Consider the following 20,823-nt stretch of genomic DNA (forward strand, 5'->3'; position numbering starts at 1 on the left):
ATAAAATATCACATGGGTGTCACAGTGTGACAAGCACTGACACTCAAGGAAGTACAATTTAAAGAAGCCAAAGTGAAACCTTCCAGTGTGCAAAAATATTACTAATTTTTAAAGATTCTATAGGCATCACCAACATTATAATCTGTGGGATAGCTGGACATACCTCAAACACGAAATGATGCAGATAAATGACCAAGGCCTTCCTGATTTCCATACAGTATGAAAAACTTGTTCACAAAAATTGGGATTAAATAAACTATAACAAACACATACATTACATTATTGATACCTGATAAAATATTCTCAGTTTCTGCCGCGGCTCATTTGAAACATCTCTTTCTTTTCTTGTTTGCAGATCTGATGGCAGGGATTCCTTCACAGCTGAAAGAGAATATGGAGGTCAATAACTGTACTGCTGTTCCATGCAATCAGTACACGATTCTTTTGTAGTGTTTTGCAGGCAGAGTTCCCAACCTTCTGTTATAAATACACTAGTCTAGTAAAATGCAACTGAGTGGTCTCATTATACATGGTGCTTCAGAACACAAGATTGTGCCCTAATTAAGACAACATGTCATAGATGATCAAGCATTTCACATGAGCTTCAGTCTATTATATTGGACATACTCACTAGATTTGTTTCCAAATAAATATTCAAATATCAATTATGTTAATACTAGGAACACACACACAGGCCTCAAATGTAGGTATTTTATCATGTTTGAATCCTAGCAGTCATACAATGAGCTCATTATCATTCAGTCCTTATAAAACATTGCAACTTGCCCAGGATTATCCATCAAGCTTTATGACTGAGTGGATAATTGAACCCAGGCCTACCCATTTCAAGCCCAACATACAATCTACTACACAACACTAGATTCTGGTCGGTATATAAGATGGTTAACTTAAGGTTGAACACAAACACACATCCTTATAAGACTTCTTCACTGTAATTTCTTCTCTCTAAATTCCCATGACAATATACTGTAGTTATCAAGATCCACCTAACAGATAGAAAAATAAGCAATCACTAAAACCCAAAGACGAAGACAAACTGATATTTCAAGTATTGTGTTATAATGAGTGAGACTAAAGGTCAGGGATGAACGCTTGTGTTATTGTGGCTGAATGCATGTCATTTTCATATCAATTTCATTCCCCCACTCAGCCTTCCTGGGAATGAAAGGGACTTCCATCTAACTACTCCATACTAGTGCAACTGCTTGCTGATGAAAAAGATCACAGATTAAGGAAACAATATACAAGGCAGAAAGGATTAGCGTCCCCAAAGCCGGCTTGTTTGTGAGGACTGTTTTTTTAGATTCCACTGATAACCACCTGCAGGACTTGTTTCCCTTCCACAACCTTGTTTTCCTTATTTTGTATGTACAAATCTACCACTTTCCCAAATGTGAAAATTTTATCCTTAGACAAATCAATCCTTTAAAGCTGCTTCTAAGGCTTGGCATGTGGGACACTGCACAACTGCCCTCCACGCAACGTTACATTGGTATGAGCAACTGCTACAAGTTTAAAAAAGATTCTCCACAGGCATGTGAAAGCAGGACTTGACCCTGTTGCTTTTGCTTTCATTACAGAGAGATGCTACAGACTTGCAGGACATTGTGGACCAGTGCTGACCAGTGCTTTAGGTGCTGTTAGCTACTATTATTTGCCTAGGACCGGAAAAACCAGAGAACTTCAAGTGCTCTTCTGCTGGCATGGTATAGGAGGCTACTACATAACTGAACCATTAGGGTACTGGTTGTCTACCTTGGCTTAAGGAAACCAAGTAGTTTCATTTTGCATACTAAACCATGGTATTCCACTTTCTCCTTAAAAACCTATTCAGCACTTTTCTTATGTATTCAAGCTGCAGTGCACACAACTGCTCACACCCTGAAATCTCATGAAGTGGCAATCTTCAGAAGTACCATGTCATAATTTGAAAAAAAACGGCCCATTGGACTTACCGTGAGGGGTCCTTCTCCTCAGAGGTTCGGAGGACATCTCTGTGGGTTATTCCTACTGTTCCTTCAGGGAGGCAGGAACACTTTTTTCACCTTCCTGTTGGCGCCTTCGGAATAACCCCGCCCTCAGTTGTGGGACTCCGAAAGCACTATTGTCTTCCCTCTAACTAGAAGGACTATAAACATACTAACAACGCATACTAAAATGCAAACTGTAAACGTGAACTCCAATAATACTGAAAGAAACACAGTACAAGGGAGATAGGCTACAGAAAGAAACCTAAGCGATGAAATGAACCTGGGCGTGGCGAGATGTCCTCCGAACCTCTGAGGAGAAGGACCCCTCACGGTAAGTCCAATGGGCCGTTCTCCCTCAGAGGTTGTCAGACATCTCTGTGGGACCTACCAGAGCAGTCCCCTTTTAATCGGGTGGGTCTTCATCGCTGACCTCCCCCAGGACATGTTGCAATACCTTTCTTCCAAATGCTGCATCTGCTGATGCCATGGAATGTATCTTATAATGCCTTATGAATGTAGACAGAGAGGACCAAGTAGCAGCTCTACCCACCTCTTCGACTGACGCCCTATTCAGCAGTGCTGCGTTTGTGGAGGCACTCCTAAGCGAGTGTGCCGTGATTGCTCCAGGCACCTGTAACCCTGATGCCCTATAAGCTTCACTAATGCAGGCCTTCAAAACTGTACTAATTGAAGAATTAGACATCTTGTCTCCAGCTCTAGGAGGAGAAGTGTTAATGAACATATAGTCAGACTTTCTAATTGACTCCGATCTTAGAATGAAAGTCTTCAAGGCTCTGCGCACATCTAGAGTATGCCAGACTACCTCCTTTGGGTGTTTGGGATCTGGACAAAAGGTGGGTAAATAGATTTCTTGTGATCGGTCGAACCTAGAAGCAGCCTTGGGCATGAAAGAGGGGTCCGTGCGCAAAACCACCTTTTCTTTGTGAAACACGCAAAGACCCGCTTTCACTGAGAGGGCCCCCAGTTCCGAAACCCGACGAGCCGATGTAATGGCTACTAAAAAGAGAGTTTTCATTCGTACCCATTTTAAGCCCACTTCTCGAAGAGGTTCAAATGGTTTCTTAGTAAGCGCTAATAAAACGGTATGGAGCCGCCAAGATGGAAAGCGATGGACCGTCGGAGGAGACTTCAAGTTTGCCCCCTGCAAAAACAACTGAATGTGAGGATGTTGAGATAGTCTGTATCCTCCCACGACCGGTAAAACCGTGGACAGGGCAGCTATCTGCCTTCTTAACGTAGCTGGTTTTAACTTGGCATCTAGTCCCTCCTGTAGGAATGCTAGTATCTCCGCCACTGAGGGATTAAGCGAGGAAACCTTTTTTCTACGACACCCCCGGACAAAGGCCTTCAAGGTAGTGTTGTATATGCGGACTGTGGAGGGTCTTCTTGACGCTAGCATAGTATCCGTCACCTCCGGTGAGTAACCTAGACTTCTGAACGTCTCCCGCTCAATCTCCACGCGGTCAGATGAAACCACTCCGGGTCGGGGTGCCACACCGGACCCTGATGGAGCATGTCGGGAGAAACTGGTAGCGACATCGGGAGGTCTATTGATAGCTCTGTCAACATTGAGAACCACGGACGTCGTGGCCAATAGGGAGCTACCATGATGATTTCCGCCTGAAGCACACTCACCCTCCGCAGAACTCGAGAAATGAGAGGGACCGGAGGAAACGCATACAAGAGACCTGGAGGCCAGGTGGCTGACAGGGCATCTGTCTGTTCGGCCTCTGGATGGAAGAACCTTGTGAAGTACCTTGGTAACTGGGAGACTGTATCTGAAGCGAACAGATCCACCTCTGGTTGACCCCAACGCTGGCAGATGAGATCGAATATGTCTGAGCTGAGGGCCCACTCGCCCTCGCAGATTTCCTGTCTGCTTAACCAGTCTGCCTGTATGTTGTCCTGGCCTCTGATGTGTTCCGCCCTGAGAGAGGCCAGATTCTTTTCTGCCCATGTCAGAATCCTTGATGCTTCCCGGTGCAATTGCGAGGATCTGGAACCCCCCTGGTTGTTCAGATACGCCTTGGCTGTGATGTTGTCCGTTCTGACAAGGACATGCTTCTGGAACACTTGGGTCTTGAAGGCCACCAGAGCTAGGCGTATGGCTCTGATTTCCAGAAGATTGATGGGGAGTTGACTCTCGGTGTGGGACCACCTGCCTTGGACTGGTTTGTCCTGAAGAGAGGCCCCCCAGCCTGGCGTCCGTGAACAGCTCTAGGAAAGAAGGAGGATGGAACAATTTGCCCTGGCGCAGGTGAGACAGATCCGTCCACCATAGCAGACTCCTCTTGACCTTTAAAGGAATTAACAGATTTAAGACCCTTCTCTCCATTATCTGAAGCTGAAATGGCCGTAGGAACAATTGAAGAGGTCTGGAGTGGAATCTGGCCCATTGAACCATGTCTATGGTCGATATCAAAAGTCCCATTAGTTTGGCAAGCAACATCAGTGGTGCTGATTTGCTCTGGATGACCTTGGTAGCCAAATCCCTGATGGACCTGGCCTTGGACAGAGGCAGAAACAGCGAATTGCAGGTGGAGTCGATCACTGCACCTAGATGTTCCAGTCTCTGTGTCGGGTGAAGTGAACTCTTTTCTGTGTTCACCAGGAACCCGTGTGACTGAAGGCACTGAATTGCCAGGGATGTACCCTGAAGAGATTTCTCTTTGCTGCTGGATCTGACGAAGAGGTCGTCCAGATAGGGGTGAATGTGGATCCCCTGCTTCCTCAGCTGGGCTATCGGATGTATTAACATCTTGGAGAAAACTCTGGGCGCTGTTGACAGACCAAAAGGTAAGGCCCTGTATTGGTAGTGTTGATTCAGTACCACGAACCTTAGGAATCGACGATGGGAAGGGTGGATAGGTATGTGCAGATAAGCTTCGGTCGGGTCTATGGAAGTGAGGTACTCCCCTGTCAAGAGAGAGTCCATAATGAATCTCAAAGTTTCCATCCTGAAGTGACGTACTTTGACGTAGCGATTTAGAAACTTGAGATCCAAGATGGCCCTCCAGTCCCCATTTTTCTTGGGTATGGTGAAAAGGATGGAATACACTCCCTTCCCCCTCTCCAACCCTGGGACCGGCTCGACTGCTCGGATGTCGATGAGATGTTGAATCGCTTTTGTGGTGATGAGAAGCTTGTGTGTCTGTTTGGGGGTAGGAGACCTGACAAATCTGTCTGGTGGAATGCGATGGAACTCTATTGAATACCCCCTTGCACGATTTCTAAAGACCATTGGTCTGCCTGGGAGGCCTCCCAGGTCTCTGCAAAGTGGAGTAGTCGAGCTCCCACCGGTAAGTGACTGTAGTCATGCCTGCTTGGACTTGGCCTCTCTGTCAGGCTTGTCCATCTTGGAGAAGTTATTGCGATTGAATTTGGAGCCGAATGAACCTCTTTTGAAGGAGCTCTTTGGTGTTTCCCAATTAAACTTTTTGGATTCAGAGCGATATCTGGCCAAAGAATGTTGGGTCCGAAAGGACTGAGGGCCCCTCTTTTCATTCCTCCTAATGGATTTGGGCATGGCCTTCTTTTTATCCCTAGTCTCTACTAGGATCTTGTCCAAAACGTCCCCGAAGAGACGGTCCCCCTGAAAAGGATAAGCTGCCACCGTGGACTTAGAGAGGAAGTCAGCCTGCCAGGCCCTAAGCCACAGAAGGCATCTAGTCACAGTGGTAGAGGCCATGATCTTGGAAGCAAATGTTAGAATATCTAACATGGCATCAGCTGTAAATGACGCTGCCTTAAGGATGCGTGAGGCACCTTCTAACATGCGTCTGCTATCCTCTGGTAACATCTGGATTAACTTGTGTACCCAGATGATGGATGCCCTGGAAACCAGGGAGGCCGCAGAGGACGCCTTGACTATCATGGCCACAGATTCATACAACCTTTTCAAGGTCGCCTCAGCTTTTTTGTCCAGGGGATCTCTAAGAGAACCCTGGCCATCCTCTGAAACCAGTCCCGAGGACTGTAAAGCTGCTACTGGTCCGTCCACAGTTGGAGCTTGTAACAACTCGTTGGTATAAGCAGGCAGGGCATATAACTTCTTCACTAAGTGAGGAAACTGCTTAAGAGAAGCTGGTTTTTCCCATTCTGTTCTAACCTGTTTTTCAAAGTATTCTGGAAAAGGGAAGACTTGTTCAGACGTTTCCCCCCTGGGCAAGAACTCAGAATTTCCGCTGGTTCTAGACTTAAACTTCTTAGACTTAGCCCCCTTAGCTTCCTCGTCTATGGGCCCCTCCTGAATTTCTAAAGCCGACAGCGTTTTGGCCAGTAGAAACTGGTAATCTTCCTGACGGAAGAAACGACTAGCCTGCTCAGGAATTTTGACCTCCTCCTGTTCCTCCTCAGAGAAACATTCCCCCTCTTCCCTGTCTTCCTGGTCAGAGCCAGATGCCATAGACTCAGGCTCAAAGGATAGGGACTGGGAAGACTGCACTGGGGCCTTCCGCGCTGCCTTGGTGGGCCAGGAGAAGGAATGGGGAAGCTCTGAAGAAAGGGTTGGACCCTGAGGGAGAAGCCCCATGCGGGCGCAAAAGGAGCCCATTTCTTCCTGCATGGCTCTTCTAATAAATAGCATAGCCTCTGGGTTCAGAGGGTTGCCCATTTGTACGTTACCCCCAGCCTGGAAGCCGTCGATGTGCGTGTGCAGGTAGTTCCGATCCTCCGGAGTGCCTGCTATTGGGGGGTGGAAGGTGTGAGAGCGATGCTCCGCACTTCCAAAATGGCCGCCGCTGCTTTCTGCCGCCTCCAGGAGCGTAGCCTGGGCCTGCATTACGCGCCGTTTCTTGGCACTAGCAGCGTCGGGAAGGGCGCGAACAAGCCGCGAAGGCAAGTCGGCACCTTTGGCGTGAGTCGGCGCTGCTAGAAGCGCGGCGCGCGACTCTCCCTCCTTGTCAGATAGGAAACCGTCCCTACTGCAGGCCATTCTGAACGACCCGGGTAAGTTTCCTCAGAAGTCTTGGCCAGTAAAAGGCAGAAGGAAAGGAGGGGCAAATAGATGTGGAAAAGAGAGATATGGAAGGAAATTTAGAAAAAGAAACAGAGAAAAAAGGCTGAGCCTAGCCTTGTGCTTCTGCTCCCTGTAGAGGCAGGAACAAAACTGAGGGCGGGGTTATTCCGAAGGCGCCAACAGGAAGGTGAAAAAAGTGTTCCTGCCTCCCTGAAGGAACAGTAGGAATAACCCACAGAGATGTCCGACAACCTCTGAGGGAGAAAGTCATTTCTACTTTTTGTGTAGTATTTTGAATTCTCCTTCCTCTAGTTTTGAAGCTAATGCCACGAAATCAAGAGGCAGTGATTGTGACCGTATTGGGCTAATTCAACCATCAGCTAACAAAAAGGTTTCTGCAGCTCTTAAGCAGGCAAACATATCTAAAATATACTCCCCCCCACCAAAAAAAATACATCCATTTCTACTGAGCCATATATCATTAAAGTGTACACCAAGCTACGCTACAGTGGCCAATATGGAATGACAGGCAAGTTAAATGGATGTCCGTCCTCTAAAACTCCATCAATTCTAAGAACAATTGTTAGCTTGTACATTTTGACATGTATTGTTAGGCAGAATTAGTGCTCCTGAGCTCTTAACTATTCTTGACATTTGGTGCGGGTCATGAAATTCCCTCCCTCCAATCAGCTTAAAGCAAATACTGACAATGGCCTTATGTTTCAGGTTAACCAAGAGTTCCTCTTTACCATTACTTAACCAAAGTTAAAGCCTAGCTGACAAGTTTGCTTGCGATTGTACAGAAGTAATTTGACGACCCTATGCTGGGTTAAGAAGTTGGTAATATTGTCTTGCAGTTCTAACTGCAACAACTTTTACAGTATAGGACTCTGTCCTTGTAGTCTATGTACAACAAGCACGCTATACAATGAGACAGCATGCATTTCTAAAGTACATCATCCTATAAACTGAAATGTAGTTAAACTAACCAGTATGATAGTGCAGTAAGCAAGCCCCCAATTCTATCCTGTTTTCAGGAGTTTCTGATAATGCATTCCTCACTGGAGGGCTTCTAGTGTCCTGGCCCCACTGACGGACCTCCTGATGGTGCCTGATTTTTTTGGCCACTGTGTGACACAGATTGTTGGACTTGATGGGCCATTGGCTTGATCCAACATGGCTTCTCTTATGTTCACTGTTACTGTCTTCTAAATGTGTGATAGCACATCACTGAAGTCCTACATTTATACTAGGTCCCTGAAAAACACACACTATTTCAATCATTCCTATGCAAATTATTCTCAAAACAGAACCAAATTCTTTTTAAGGCAAGTTTTCTAGCATTGCTTGAAACTGGTGAAACATTTTAAAATACTAATACTTTCACAGTTTGAATCTTGACTCCCAATCTGTTATAGGAAGTGTTGTAGGAAGTGTTAACAGGTTGCTGAGGAGAAAAAGAGAAAGTGTCAAGAAAAAGTTCAAAACCAAAAGGCAACGCTTGAAAACTTTCAAAAATCTGCACCACTAATGAGAATTATCCTTCCTTTGTTTCAACAGGCTTCTGAATATGTGAATATATGGCTGATCAGTCAAAGAGAGAATGCACAAATTGTGAATAGTGGCTTCCCTCACAATACAAATGCCTGTACTCCCAAATGGACACCACTAGCCTTTAGGGCTATTGGTAAGAGCAGGGGGCAAGGCTTAGAGAACAGCTTGATAATTTAGGATTCTTCAGGCTAAAAATTCACCTAAGCACCTTTTTATTTAAAAAACCTTAAATGTTCATTTCATAAAAAACCTTAAATGTTCACATATGGATTGTTGAAAACTAAAATGGAAACTCTTATAATTACTGTAAATGACCATGCTTGCAGAACTATACAGTACTAACTGTAGGGTGTTTCCCAACCAATTTAAAAATAAATAAATAAACCACAATCTGGCAACTCTGTTAGAAAAACGAATGCATTCCGCTCACTATAGTACTTAGGTAACCTAATATAATACTTTGGCAGCTAAATGCTAATCATCTTGAATTTTAATTATCTGAATATGGACACAATTCATCAAATTAGATGATAGACACAAAAACAAAACATAAACCTAAGTAGTGAAGTGTTCTTACATACTATCAACTTCAAAGTAACAAAGGCATTTGAATACACCTCAACTCCTGTTCTGCATTCTACTGCTCTAAGGACTTCACCATGTCTATTTATACAATCTGAATCACTTTCTCAACAGCTTAAACCAATATAAAACAGAAAAAAGACAGCAAAACACATCAACAACTATCAGATCTACAAGATAGTGAATTAAACAACAGTTAGGAATAACATTTAAAAATAACGGTATGTTAAGCTGCTGGCAACAGTTGTAGAAGACAGCCAACACACACTATGCAAAAAACTCTACACAAAGACCTCTAGAGTGTCACAATTTAAGAGGCTTCTCTACCATTAGAAAGCAGATTAGGGCTTTATTTACTGTTTGCAGAATGCAAGGAGTTGCATACAGAAATACTTCTACTATATCTAGCCACCAAGTGCTTTAAAGGTCATCCCCACCACTTTGAATTGGGCTGAGAAACAAAACTGAAAGAGGGGAAGATGGGCCAGCTCTGGAATGATAGGAACTCCCACAGACAAGCCTTCCAGGAGGTAAGCAAGAATGTTCTGTATTTTGACACAACAGGATCACCTTTCCCCAGTCAAACATAGATCATTGATCAGCTTACTACATTTCAACATAGTATAATCTTCCCTCAAATCTGAGCAAATGCCATAAAATCAGCATGCATTGTATCAGTTTGTCTGCAAGACATATTAGAACAGTTAAGAACTGCAACAAGGAAGGCACCTGAGATAAGCAAGTGGGTGTTTGCATAACTGACATTTACCAACTTTAAGTATTCACTTACCTATTGTCTGAGCAGGTTTAACGGAACTGGGCTTGTTTTCTTGAGGGAGACTTTCAGAATTTCGTGTTGCAAGGGGCTTGGCAATAGGAGCTGTGGGTTTATCACTTGCATCCCCTGCCCATCGAAGAGTAAACTGGAGCGTTGGTCCCTGAGAAAATGTTTCAAACGGAGGCAGCCTCTGAAATAAAAGCATATTACTTCATGAGATTTTCACAGAAGGCATTTCAAGAGACATTTAAGTGCCAAGTCAAATATAGCAAAGTCTTCAATTAGAAGTTATAAAATATGACTTTTTATCATATTTACAGCAAATCACATGAGGGGGCAGCAAGATGGCTATGATGCTGCAATGACATGTAGTATGACACACTTCCTCTTTTGTTACACCCTTATGTTGGAATCCTCTTGGTGAGCTACTCAGTGCCAAGGAAAGAGAATAACTTTGGACATATGTATGAGGAACTGGACTGCTGATCTTAGCTTCAGCTGGGATTGGGCAATATAATAATAATAATAATAATAATAATAATAATAATAATAATAATAATAATAATAATAATAATAATAAGTCCCTCCATCCTTTCTGTTCTGGTATTCTCAAACTGCAAAAGAGGGATGTCATGAAGATTCATATTTCACTAGAATACCAGTCTTCCATAGCCTTCCTTCCTCCTTCCGTTCATGCCAACATGGGAGGGGAGACATCGAAGGACATACTTTCTAAAGCAAGAACATGAGGAAGTCATCACTCTCTATGACTGACTACCCAGACTAACTAACCCCTACCAGTGAGGCTGAAAAATTATAGAGGGTACACATGAAAGAGTACATGCAAGAATGTATGTACCACAAGGGGATACCATAAATGCACAATGAGGTTGCATGTGTGTGTGAGGGTGCAAATGGATTCCCAACCTCTGCCCAGTAGAGATTACTGCACTTGTACATCTCTCCTTGTAAATTTCTTTTAGAACATTCCAGGTAAATTGATTCTTTTCAATTCTGTATCAAATTAGTTACGTAAAACAGGGTAGGGGACCGCTTGTCTGTTTAATGTTCACCAAATTACAGAGTCCAGTAACTCTAGGTAGATATTCCCAACAGTTTATCAGAATGCTATCACTTTTATCTCCCTCCTAAAAAAGGGAAGGAAAAGAACCCCTGAGATTCCGTGATACATGGGCACAAGGATCTTGGATTTTTCAACACCTTATCAGCCCTTCCTGCTCCCAGGACAGTTGATTCCTGGGGCTGTAGGATTTACACAAACAGAATGAGGATCATTGGCTACATGGAGGATAACGGGCTGAAATCACTCTTCCTCTCAACTGCAAGAGGAAGAAGGCAAGGGTAATTTTGTTACCTTCAGCCTCCCAATTCTGTGGCTATATGGATCCCGCAACCCCCAGAATCAACTATCCTAGTGCCAGAATGGACTGCTGAGTGGCAAGGGAATGAAGGGAAATAACACATAACACATGTATCAGAACCTTCCACAGACCAAATCCAGTGCCCTGTCTCTTCTACTGCAAAGATTGAAAGGCTGAACCACTACTTTACAGGTGCTACATATTTTAAAGACTGGAAGCATATTATGTACACCACCCTGAGCTCTTTGGGGGAGGGTGGTTTAGAAACAACAACGATAAAAAAGTTTATTTTATATACTTTTAAAGATGACTTTCTAGAAAAGCAACACGCCTCATACCTTTCCATCAAGTATCGTCTCCCATGTTGCTCTTTTCTTACTAATAGGACACTCTTCCATTTCTTGCATAGCAACTTCATATTCTCCATCAAGAAGCTGAAGTCGTCTGTTACACGGGAAAAAAAGATACATACTGATATTCAATGGCCATGTTTTGACAGACAGGAGGCTGTCCTGCCCAGAGAAGTAAAACTGCCAACTACCATTTTGAGACTTAGCCTACGGGAGGGCTGCTTCAGCATCCAATCACCTTTTAGCGAGAGGATGGAATGTGTGAGGAAAGCACAGCAGCAGTCTGGGTCTGCCTCAGCAAAAGAGCAGAAAGTTTAAAGGTTAGCTCTGCCAGGTAGTGTGATGGAGTGGTTTAACTCTACCTCTGGGACAGGACACAGTAGTCAGTGGTGAGGTCTGTCTCTGGTGATGAATAGACCTGTTACCATTTAGCCTGATTCTTAAAAAAGGGTAGGCTATCATGGGTGGAATCCTGCATGTGCATAAAAGGATCCAACCTGGTAGACCAGCAGTGAAAGCCTGTTTGTAACCAAAAGTGTTAAACAGAATTCAGATCACAACCTGCAGCCATAACTAGCTTAAGTACCTCAGCCAGGCTTTTTATGTGACTATCTAGACATCTGTGCTGATGAACTGTTATTTAAAAACAAACTACATATAAATAATCTTTGTTTTTTATAGCTCCTGGCTCTGATTTCCATGTTCACCACAGCAGCAAACCCCAAAGATTTCATACTCCAACTATATCTCAAAACTGACAGGGAAGTTTTATTTTAAAGAGCCCAGTTCCCCAAAATCTTAAGATGCTGTGTAGATCTCCTCAGCTGACTTACAGGAGCTGTCACATATGTATCTTGGTTTTATATATGGCATTGTAAATTATTCTTCATATATACCTCAGTTGTGACCCAGGCCACATGAACCTTGTGTCTTTTCAGGCTCTTTTTTTCTCCACTGAAGCCCTTTGTGCATCCTTTATGTGTTACACAAGTGCTTCGAGCACACACAGCCCTCTTTGAATTTCTAATAATTATTTTTTTAAAACCATGCCTCATTTTTCAAAGGTGAGTTCTGGAAGCTCCCACCCCTCGGTCAACCAGTCTCCAACTATAAGTTATTAATCAGCAAGGAACTGTATTGCTTTCCCAGGTACACATTCCAAGATCAGAGATGTGAATGGTAGAGAAAAAGTGGGAAAAGAGTCCTGACTCTCATACCATTTTTAAACTGGAAATCTGGAGGTGTTTTAAACAAACCAATTGCATGAAATATTCTCTTTTGGAATGAGTGACATGCTTTAAGATAAAAATTTAAGTCACTCAAAATGTGTAGTCTGAAAGTTTTTATGTAAGACAACTGACAGAATTGGATAGTTATACTTGTGCATATGTAGACATATTTAAACAAATCTGCTTAAATCTATGTTGTAATTATAGTCAGTATGTTTTCATATGACACCATAAATGTAACATAATATCCAAATTTGTTGCTAGCTCTACTGTGATTGTATGAGATTGTTTCTCTAAATCAGAGTCCCCCAACTTGGTGTCCGCCAGTATCTCACCTTGTACCTACTAAGCTTTTCAAAAAGTAGGCAGGACTTATAACTGGCTATCCTCTAGATATAGGCCTGAATCAGCTCATTAGTCAAAATTCGGGCTGTTCAGAACCTGGGAACTGATATTTGGGGAACACACCTTCCACAAACATTTAGCGGAATTTTGGTCAGTTCGATTCTGCTGGTCAGGGCCAACCATTTAAACTTAACAGCTGAACAGGTATGCTTGCAGCCATTTAACTTTTAGTTTTGCTCCCCCTCACAGTTTTTCAAAGTGGCACGGAGCAAAACCAAATGGTTAAATAAGGCTGCCAGCCACTGAACCTTTTCTGGGTGATCCCTAGCCCCTTTCTCCCAGTCATGGCACCATGGCTGGGAGAAAGGACATCCTTTTGCAGGCTTTCTCCTGGCCTGGGCAAGTCATAGATGAGAGAAAGGTGGAAGAGGAGTCCCTTCTGGGGGGTTCCCGCCCCCTTTCTCCTGGCCATGGTGAGCTATGGCTGGAAGAAAACGGGAACTGAACTTGCCAGACCAGCTCTGGTGGGGCCAGCTTGGGTTGATTCAGTTTGGAGTTTGGTTTGTGTGCCACCCCAAACTGCCCCTTTTAGGCTCATGCACATCCCTACTGTCCTCATTGAAAGGAAAGGGTTTTACATAGCTGCAATAGCAGCCACTAGAAGATCAGGAGGACTTATTTCCTTAGTTCCACTCCTTCGTTAATCTTTAGTTCTTTTTTATTCTCCCTTCTCTTTTTCCCTCCACCCTCAGGCTCTCTTTCCATTTCATGCCCCTTCTATGATACTTTTATAAGGGGAGGAGGGAAATTCTGTTTGGCTTCACTTTTTGCAGCAACCATTTTGTAGTGGTGCTCAACTTTCCCCCCTTAAAATTCCAAAAATGCCCACAGGCTCAAAAAGCTTGGGGACACCTGGTCAAAACACTTTCTTTATTCAAAAACGTGTGTATCTACACTCTTGACAGGTAACATCAAAAACGCTTGCATGCTATTTTAATATGCAAGTTTGGCCACCCCGATCTAATCTGTGGCTTGGGCCATGGGGAGGCTAAAGAGATTTTTTGTCACACTTGGGGGACCTTCCTGGGTGTGCAGAAAAATCTGAAAGTAAAAAACAAAACAAAACAGGGAAGTTTAAATTGACCCTGTGGCGGAACCGGCCCGATTCTACCTTCAGACCCGGTCCCGTCAGCTCCCTATGGAGTCGCCAACTCCTGGAGGGAGCTATTTCTCCTCCTGCCCCTTGGGCTCGCTGCCACCACCTGCTCAGTCCCGGGGTTCAGATTGAGAGGAACAGGACTCCCAATCCCCCTCTCCAGCTGTGAGGCCAGGCCTCAAGGTCCTCTGCCACCCTGCACTTGGGTTTTACAGAGACCTCAGCGCTTCTTTGGGGCACCCCTGGAGGATTGGCACCTTATCCAACTGCATGCCTTCCCCCTTCCCCGGGGCCCCCTTCTCAACCCAGCGTGGTCTAAAGCGGTCTGGGGATCTATGTGGTACAGAGATTGACTGCCAGTATTTAAACAGAAAAAACATTTATTTAAAAGAGAAAACAATAGGGGAAGAAAAACAAAACAAAAACAGTTGCATCTACAAAATTAGCACAGCACAGCACAGCCCAGCACAGCAACCAGTATAACAAAGAAAAGTTGATTATAAACGCGTCCTGCTGGCCCTGATCTAAACTTGCCCTGTCTTGTGAATTACTTAGTCTGCCTGCCTGGGGCCTCCCAGGCAGGAGCCTCCATTGCTCACCACATGCTCGCTCGAGCGCTGGCTTCCAACTGCCCTTCTCTTCCTGCTAACACACATGCAAAGAACAAAAGCACTTCCTGCCTCTCTAGGAGACTTTCCCCCTAGAGTTGTTGGTTTGGCTCTGCAAGGGAGGGGGGGTTGGAGGGAGGCTACAAAGCCTGCTGAGGAATTTACTGATCCCTGCCTTTTTGGATGAAGCACCAACACTCTAAGATGGCGTTTCTCCACACGTCCCCCTCCTTAAATTCTGAGCCGGAGGGGTTGCCTCCTACAGAGGTGACCCCGTAGCAGAATCCAATCAAACAAGGAGAAACCCATTAACCAAAATATTACACAAACATTCAGGTATTTCTCCAATAATACACAAAGTCCAGCACCCTAGGTGCCCATGTCCTTTCTGGACAACAAGTCGCATTGCTGCATTCAGAAGGAATGTCCAGTCTTTAAGATGTACTCCTCCATCTCCCAGGACCACCTCTGGAGTTTGGTGCTCTCCCTTCGTTGCTGCTGTTGCTGGGGTGAGTGGTCCATCACAGGAGGAAATTCCTGGCCCCACATATGAGGTTGGAAACTGCCCAGTTCCCACACAGTTGCCTCTTCTTTATCCCTCATTGGTGGAATGTTCCCTCTGTCCACTCTGTCCTCCCAGAAAACTACCTCTGGTGCTCCAAACAATGGCTGTCCCAGCTTCTTTTTGTCTCCTTCCTTCCTACCTATATGCAACACCATGGACCTCTCAGAGAATGGCTGTGGTATATTCACCTGCACCACTTTAACTGCCCTTCCCATTTTCTCCATAGCCCCCACACAGGTAGCATCGTCCAGATCATCCACAATCATATGGGGTCCCTCCCATTCCACTTTCCGTTCACCAGTATGAAGTGGCAGGACATCCATCACCCTATCCCCTGTCTCAGCTTCTGAGAACTCCACTTTCTGGTCCCTTTCCACCTCACACAGTGTTTCCAGCCTAGGGTCACTTTGAACCTCAGACAGGAACATTTCTGGCTGCCCCAGACTTCCTATCATCTGTTCCTTCAAGCCACCCCTAGTCCCACTGTTTCCAGAACACTCAGCCAAAGTTTGATCTGGGTTCTCCGCCCCCTCAGTTGGTTTTTCAGTGTCAGCCAACTGAGCTCCTTCCTTCCTGGAAGGCTCCACAGCAACCTGCTGCCCTTGCGGAAATTGGCACCCCTCTTCCCATTGGGCACACCCTCCTGCAGGGTTTGAGACAGACTGGTCCTCCCCCTCCCTGGTTGGTGGTGAGGTGGCTTCCCTAAAGTTGCCTTCCTCCCCCCACCTTCCCCTGAGGGTTTGGCTTGGGTTCTCAGTCCCCTCGGTTGGTTTTTCAGCACTACCCAACTGACCCCCCTCTTGCCTGGAAGGTCCCACAGCTTCCCAGGATTCCTGTCTGCCCTGCTTCAAGACGACCTGTTTTGAGAGCGTCTCGGACGATCCCACTTCCTGATCCACAGCTACTTGGTGAACCGGTTCCAACCTAGGGCCGCTCCGGACCCCCTTCTGGAACCGCTCCCGTTCCCCCAAGCCTTCAGCTATGTGCTCCTCTGAGCCCACATTAGCCTTGCTGCTCTCAGAACCTCCTGTGAAATCTCCACTCTCCACCTTGGTCTCTTCAGCTTGCACATCCTTTACGCTAGACAGGTTCCCTTCCTCGCTAGGAACATCCACAGCCTCTTGCTGCACTTGGGGAAAGCTACACCCCTCTTCCCCTTGGGAACACCCTACTCCAGGACTTGAGATAGGCTGGTCCTCCCCCTCCTGGGTGACTGCCCTCTCTTCATCCTCAGTAACCTGGGCTATTTCCCCCTCCCTGGTTGGTGGTGAGGCGGCTTCCTTAAAGTTGCCTTCCTCCTCCCACTTTCCTCTGAGGGTTTGGCTGCGGGTTACAGCATTGATAGAGTACTGGCCAAACAACAAATCCCGGCCCAATAACACTGGAACTGTCTGTTCCTTCATTACCCCACATTCAGCATAGGATTTACCTTCTTGTGGAGCCAAACCCCTGTACTGCTTTCGGGAGTGGTCTGGCCCCCGTTTAAACCTTTTAAATACAGTGGCTTTATAGGCCGCAAAAGTTATCCCCCCATCTTCCATAGGCATGCTGTGATAGATGGCTGAAAGCTCTCCAGTCAGGTTGCTACAGAGGTAAGACATATAGTCCTCCTCTGCAATCCCCCACTGTTTGGCTGCCCTCTCAAAGTTGGAGAGGTATATGGAGGGGTCTTCTCCCTCTTGGTACACTGCAAAGTCCTTGGGGTGACTTGGATCTCTTTGCTTAGTTCAGCTTCCATATGTAGCACCTCAAGCTCATGGCGACGTTGCTCTTCCCGCTCCCGTCTGCGGATCTCAGCTTTCTCTCTTTCCTCCCGTCTACGGATCTCAGCTTTCTCTTTTTCCTCCTGTCTGCGGAGCTCAGCTTGTCTCAGCTCCCTCTCTGCTTGTCTTTCCTCTCTCTCTCGTTCCTCCTCTCTGCGGATCTCTGCTTGTCTTTCCTCTCTCTCTCGTTCCTCCCGTCTGCGGTCTCGGTCCGCCTCGATACGCATTCTCTCCAGTTCCAACTGTAGCCGCAAGATTGCTTCTGACTGGGTAGGGGGCACTTTTGCAGGTGCCCCTGCATGCTGATGATGCTCCAACAGGAGGACTTGCATATCTGCTACAGTCAGGTTGTCACACTCCAGCTTGTGCTTTGCACACTCTTCCTGGAGCTGTGGCTTTGTCATCTTCAGGATTTCCCGCATCTTAGCACGCTCCATCCTAACTAGCTAAACTTTCCCTACTCCAGTTGACCCGAAAATAAAACAAAACCTCTGTTGCTTCCTCTGGGTGCTTGCACGCATCAAAAAAGCAAAAATGCCTGGCCAATCAAGTTCTCTGTTTGTTCTTATCCCACCGCTGCCGCCAAGTGTGGCGGAACCGGCCCGATTCTACCTTCAGACCTGGTCCCGTCAGCTCCCTATGGAGTCGCCAACTCCTGGAGGGAGCTATTTCTCCTCCTGCCCCTTGGGCTCGCTGCCACCACCTGCTCAGTCCCGGGGTTCAGATTGAGAGGAACAGGACTCCCAATCCCCCTCTCCAGCTGTGAGGCCAGGCCTCAAGGTCCTCTGCCACCCTGCACTTGGGTTTTACAGAGACCTCAGCGCTTCTTTGGGGCACCCCTGGAGGATTGGCACCTTATCCAACTGCATGCCTTCCCCCTTCCCCGGGGCCCCCTTCTCAACCCAGCGTGGTCTAAAGCGGTCTGGGGATCTATGTGGTACAGAGATTGACTGCCAGTATTTAAACAGAAAAAACATTTATTTAAAAGAGAAAACAATAGGGGAAGAAAAACAAAACAAAAACAGTTGCATCTACAAAATTAGCACAGCACAGCCCAGCACAGCACAGCAACCAGTATAACAAAGAAAAGTTGATTATAAACGCGTCCTGCTGGCCCTGATCTAAACTTGCCCTGTCTTGTGAATTACTCACTTAGTCTGCCTGCCTGGGGCCTCCCAGGCAGGAGCCTCCATTGCTCACCACATGCTCGCTCGAGCGCTGGCTTCCAACTGCCCTTCTCTTCCTGCTAACACACATGCAAAGAACAAAAGCACTTCCTGCCTCTCTAGGAGACTTTCCCCCTAGAGTTGTTGGTTTGGCTCTGCAAGGGAGGGGGGGTTGGAGGGAGGCTACAAAGCCTGCTGAGGAATTTACTGATCCCTGCCTTTTTGGATGAAGCACCAACACTCTAAGATGGCGTTTCTCCACAGACCCCAAATTAAAAAGTGTTCTCTCCACAACCACAGAGAACACACTTACTTCCTAGCAGCTATGCTGGGCCCAGCAGCAGTGGCAAAACAGCCCAAGAGCCATGCTGGGCCCACTGGCAACCACACTGGGCATGCCACTGATGCAACCCAGGAGCCTTGCTTGGCATGCTGCCACCGGCAGGCAGCGCAATATTGTGCCTGGCCTGCCAGCAGCAGAAATGCAGGCCTGAGAGTCAAGCTGGGTGCTGGCCCACAAGAAAGCGAGGGAAGGGAATTCCCCCCTGTGAGTACTGCAGGCCTGCACATGGCTTATCTCAGCATGGCCAGAGAAAAAGCAAAGGGGGGGGGGGAAAGGGGAAGATAGAGTTTTTGGGGTGATGGAGGGAGAAAGAGAAAAAAAGAATGAGTCAGAATGATGGGAGAGAGAGAAGAGAAAGCCATAAGTAAGAAAAGAAGTGGGAGAAAGAGAGAGACTGACAGAAGTGGTGTTGAGAGGGGTATAAGCAAAAGTAGGGATATGGGCTGGCTGGCTGTCTACTTCAAGAAATGTTTCACTCTAGTTCAGGATAGCAGTAACCTAATTTATTTTAAAGCTATGGTTGTACTGAACAGCATTCACACAGGAGGCATTCATCTTATGATTTATATAGTAAAGATCCCCTTATTAACTACAACCTTGCCTAAGCCATTTAAAGCTGACAATAAATCTCTCTCACTATCATGCCCAAATTCAAGTTCCCAGTGAAGAGGCTCTGAACTTTTTATAGTACTATGCCTCATGACAAATGTAGCATGCATGAAATTCATGACACAATCAGATAAAAAACCTTCCTTATCAAGGAATACAGAAGCATTTCTCTTACACTTCAGAAACAGTGCTTGAGAGCCCTGCACTGTTGTATTCACCTCCCACTCCATGGTGAATACCACCGATGCCATTCTTCATTTACTAGACAGTCCAATGCAATCTGCTGTTAAAAGGCATAAATGCCATCTCTACGTTTTTTGCATCAACAGCACCAAATGTAATAAAGCTTCAGCCTACAACTAAGTCCATTATACAATAAGTAGCAGCCATTATTGATGAGGGAGTGGGCAAACTGATATGGAATTTAACAGAAAAGATTTTGCCATGCAGCAACAACAGGAGTCAGTTGATGGAGACCAATTGCAAACTGTTAGGAGATACAAACTCTGACGTTATCCCAACTGACAATAAACTGAATCACAAATTAGAATGGGATAATGATCAACTGAACTCAGAATCAGCTTTGTCACAGGAAGATTTCAGAGCCTTATCTAATACAAGGGCAATAGTTAAAGTGAGTTATTCAGTTCTATCCTGATTGCTGCAAGGCCTATTTCAACCCAAACAGTTTTATAAAGATTCCAAGAAGATATTCTAATTTCAGTCTTTTAATCATTCAGCTGTACTCTTGATCATCTCTCCTAGTCAGGAGGGGGATCCACAGTGCCAGAGAAGAGAAACTCTTCATTCTGCTATCAGTATTGAGAAGCCAAGTGCTTGCTCTCATGAAATTCCCCACATGGCATCTAGCAGTGAGGAAAAAAGTTAAATCTAAACAATCTCATCTTCTCCTTGCTCAGGTAATCTCCCAAGGCAAAATAATGGCTTGCAAAAGAAGTGATTGGTTGCTATAAGACAGGGTCCTTATTAATGTAAAGTTGCTGTTCTCAAATGTTTCTAGTCTTCTGCCGAACTTTCATCATTTTTTAGCTATCACTCCTGCTGCTCGTCTACTAGTCTCCCCTCTACCATCCCACAGACTGATGCTAGCATCCAGGTCTGTTCTCAATTCATCCTACTATGTAAAAAACAGATAGATATAATTTGCAGCAATATTAGCATTAGATTATTGATTCTGCTTCCTAAAGACAGAAGTAATTGTTTAAATATTCATTATTTAATTAAATAAAATGTAATGTTGAAAATGGTATGTTTCAGAAAGCAACAAGGTAATAATGTACAAAAGTAAAGAAGACACCCCCCACACACTGGAACAGGACACATGACAGCTCAAATGCCTACCTATTCTGGACATTCAAGTTCCAACAGACAACATTTGTATTCATTATTATATATCAGTGGAC

At 45.3% G+C, this 20,823-nt stretch overlaps 1 protein-coding gene across 1 annotated transcript in view; it reads right to left on the minus strand.

Moving 5' to 3' along the window:
- SUZ12 (SUZ12 polycomb repressive complex 2 subunit) overlaps positions 1 to 20,823 on the minus strand; it is a 53,898-nt gene that overhangs the window by 5,581 nt on the left and 27,494 nt on the right. Inside the window, exons 9-11 of the mRNA XM_060253198.1 lie at positions 11,604 to 11,709; positions 9,896 to 10,073; positions 290 to 381 (exon numbers count right to left, since the gene is read on the minus strand). Of these exons, the coding sequence (XP_060109181.1) occupies positions 290 to 381; positions 9,896 to 10,073; positions 11,604 to 11,709 (376 nt within the window). The remainder of the gene's footprint in view (positions 1 to 289; positions 382 to 9,895; positions 10,074 to 11,603; positions 11,710 to 20,823) is intronic.

Source organism: Heteronotia binoei, chromosome 13 (assembly GCF_032191835.1).
Source record: "Heteronotia binoei isolate CCM8104 ecotype False Entrance Well chromosome 13, APGP_CSIRO_Hbin_v1, whole genome shotgun sequence".
NCBI lineage: Eukaryota > Metazoa > Chordata > Lepidosauria > Squamata > Gekkonidae > Heteronotia > Heteronotia binoei.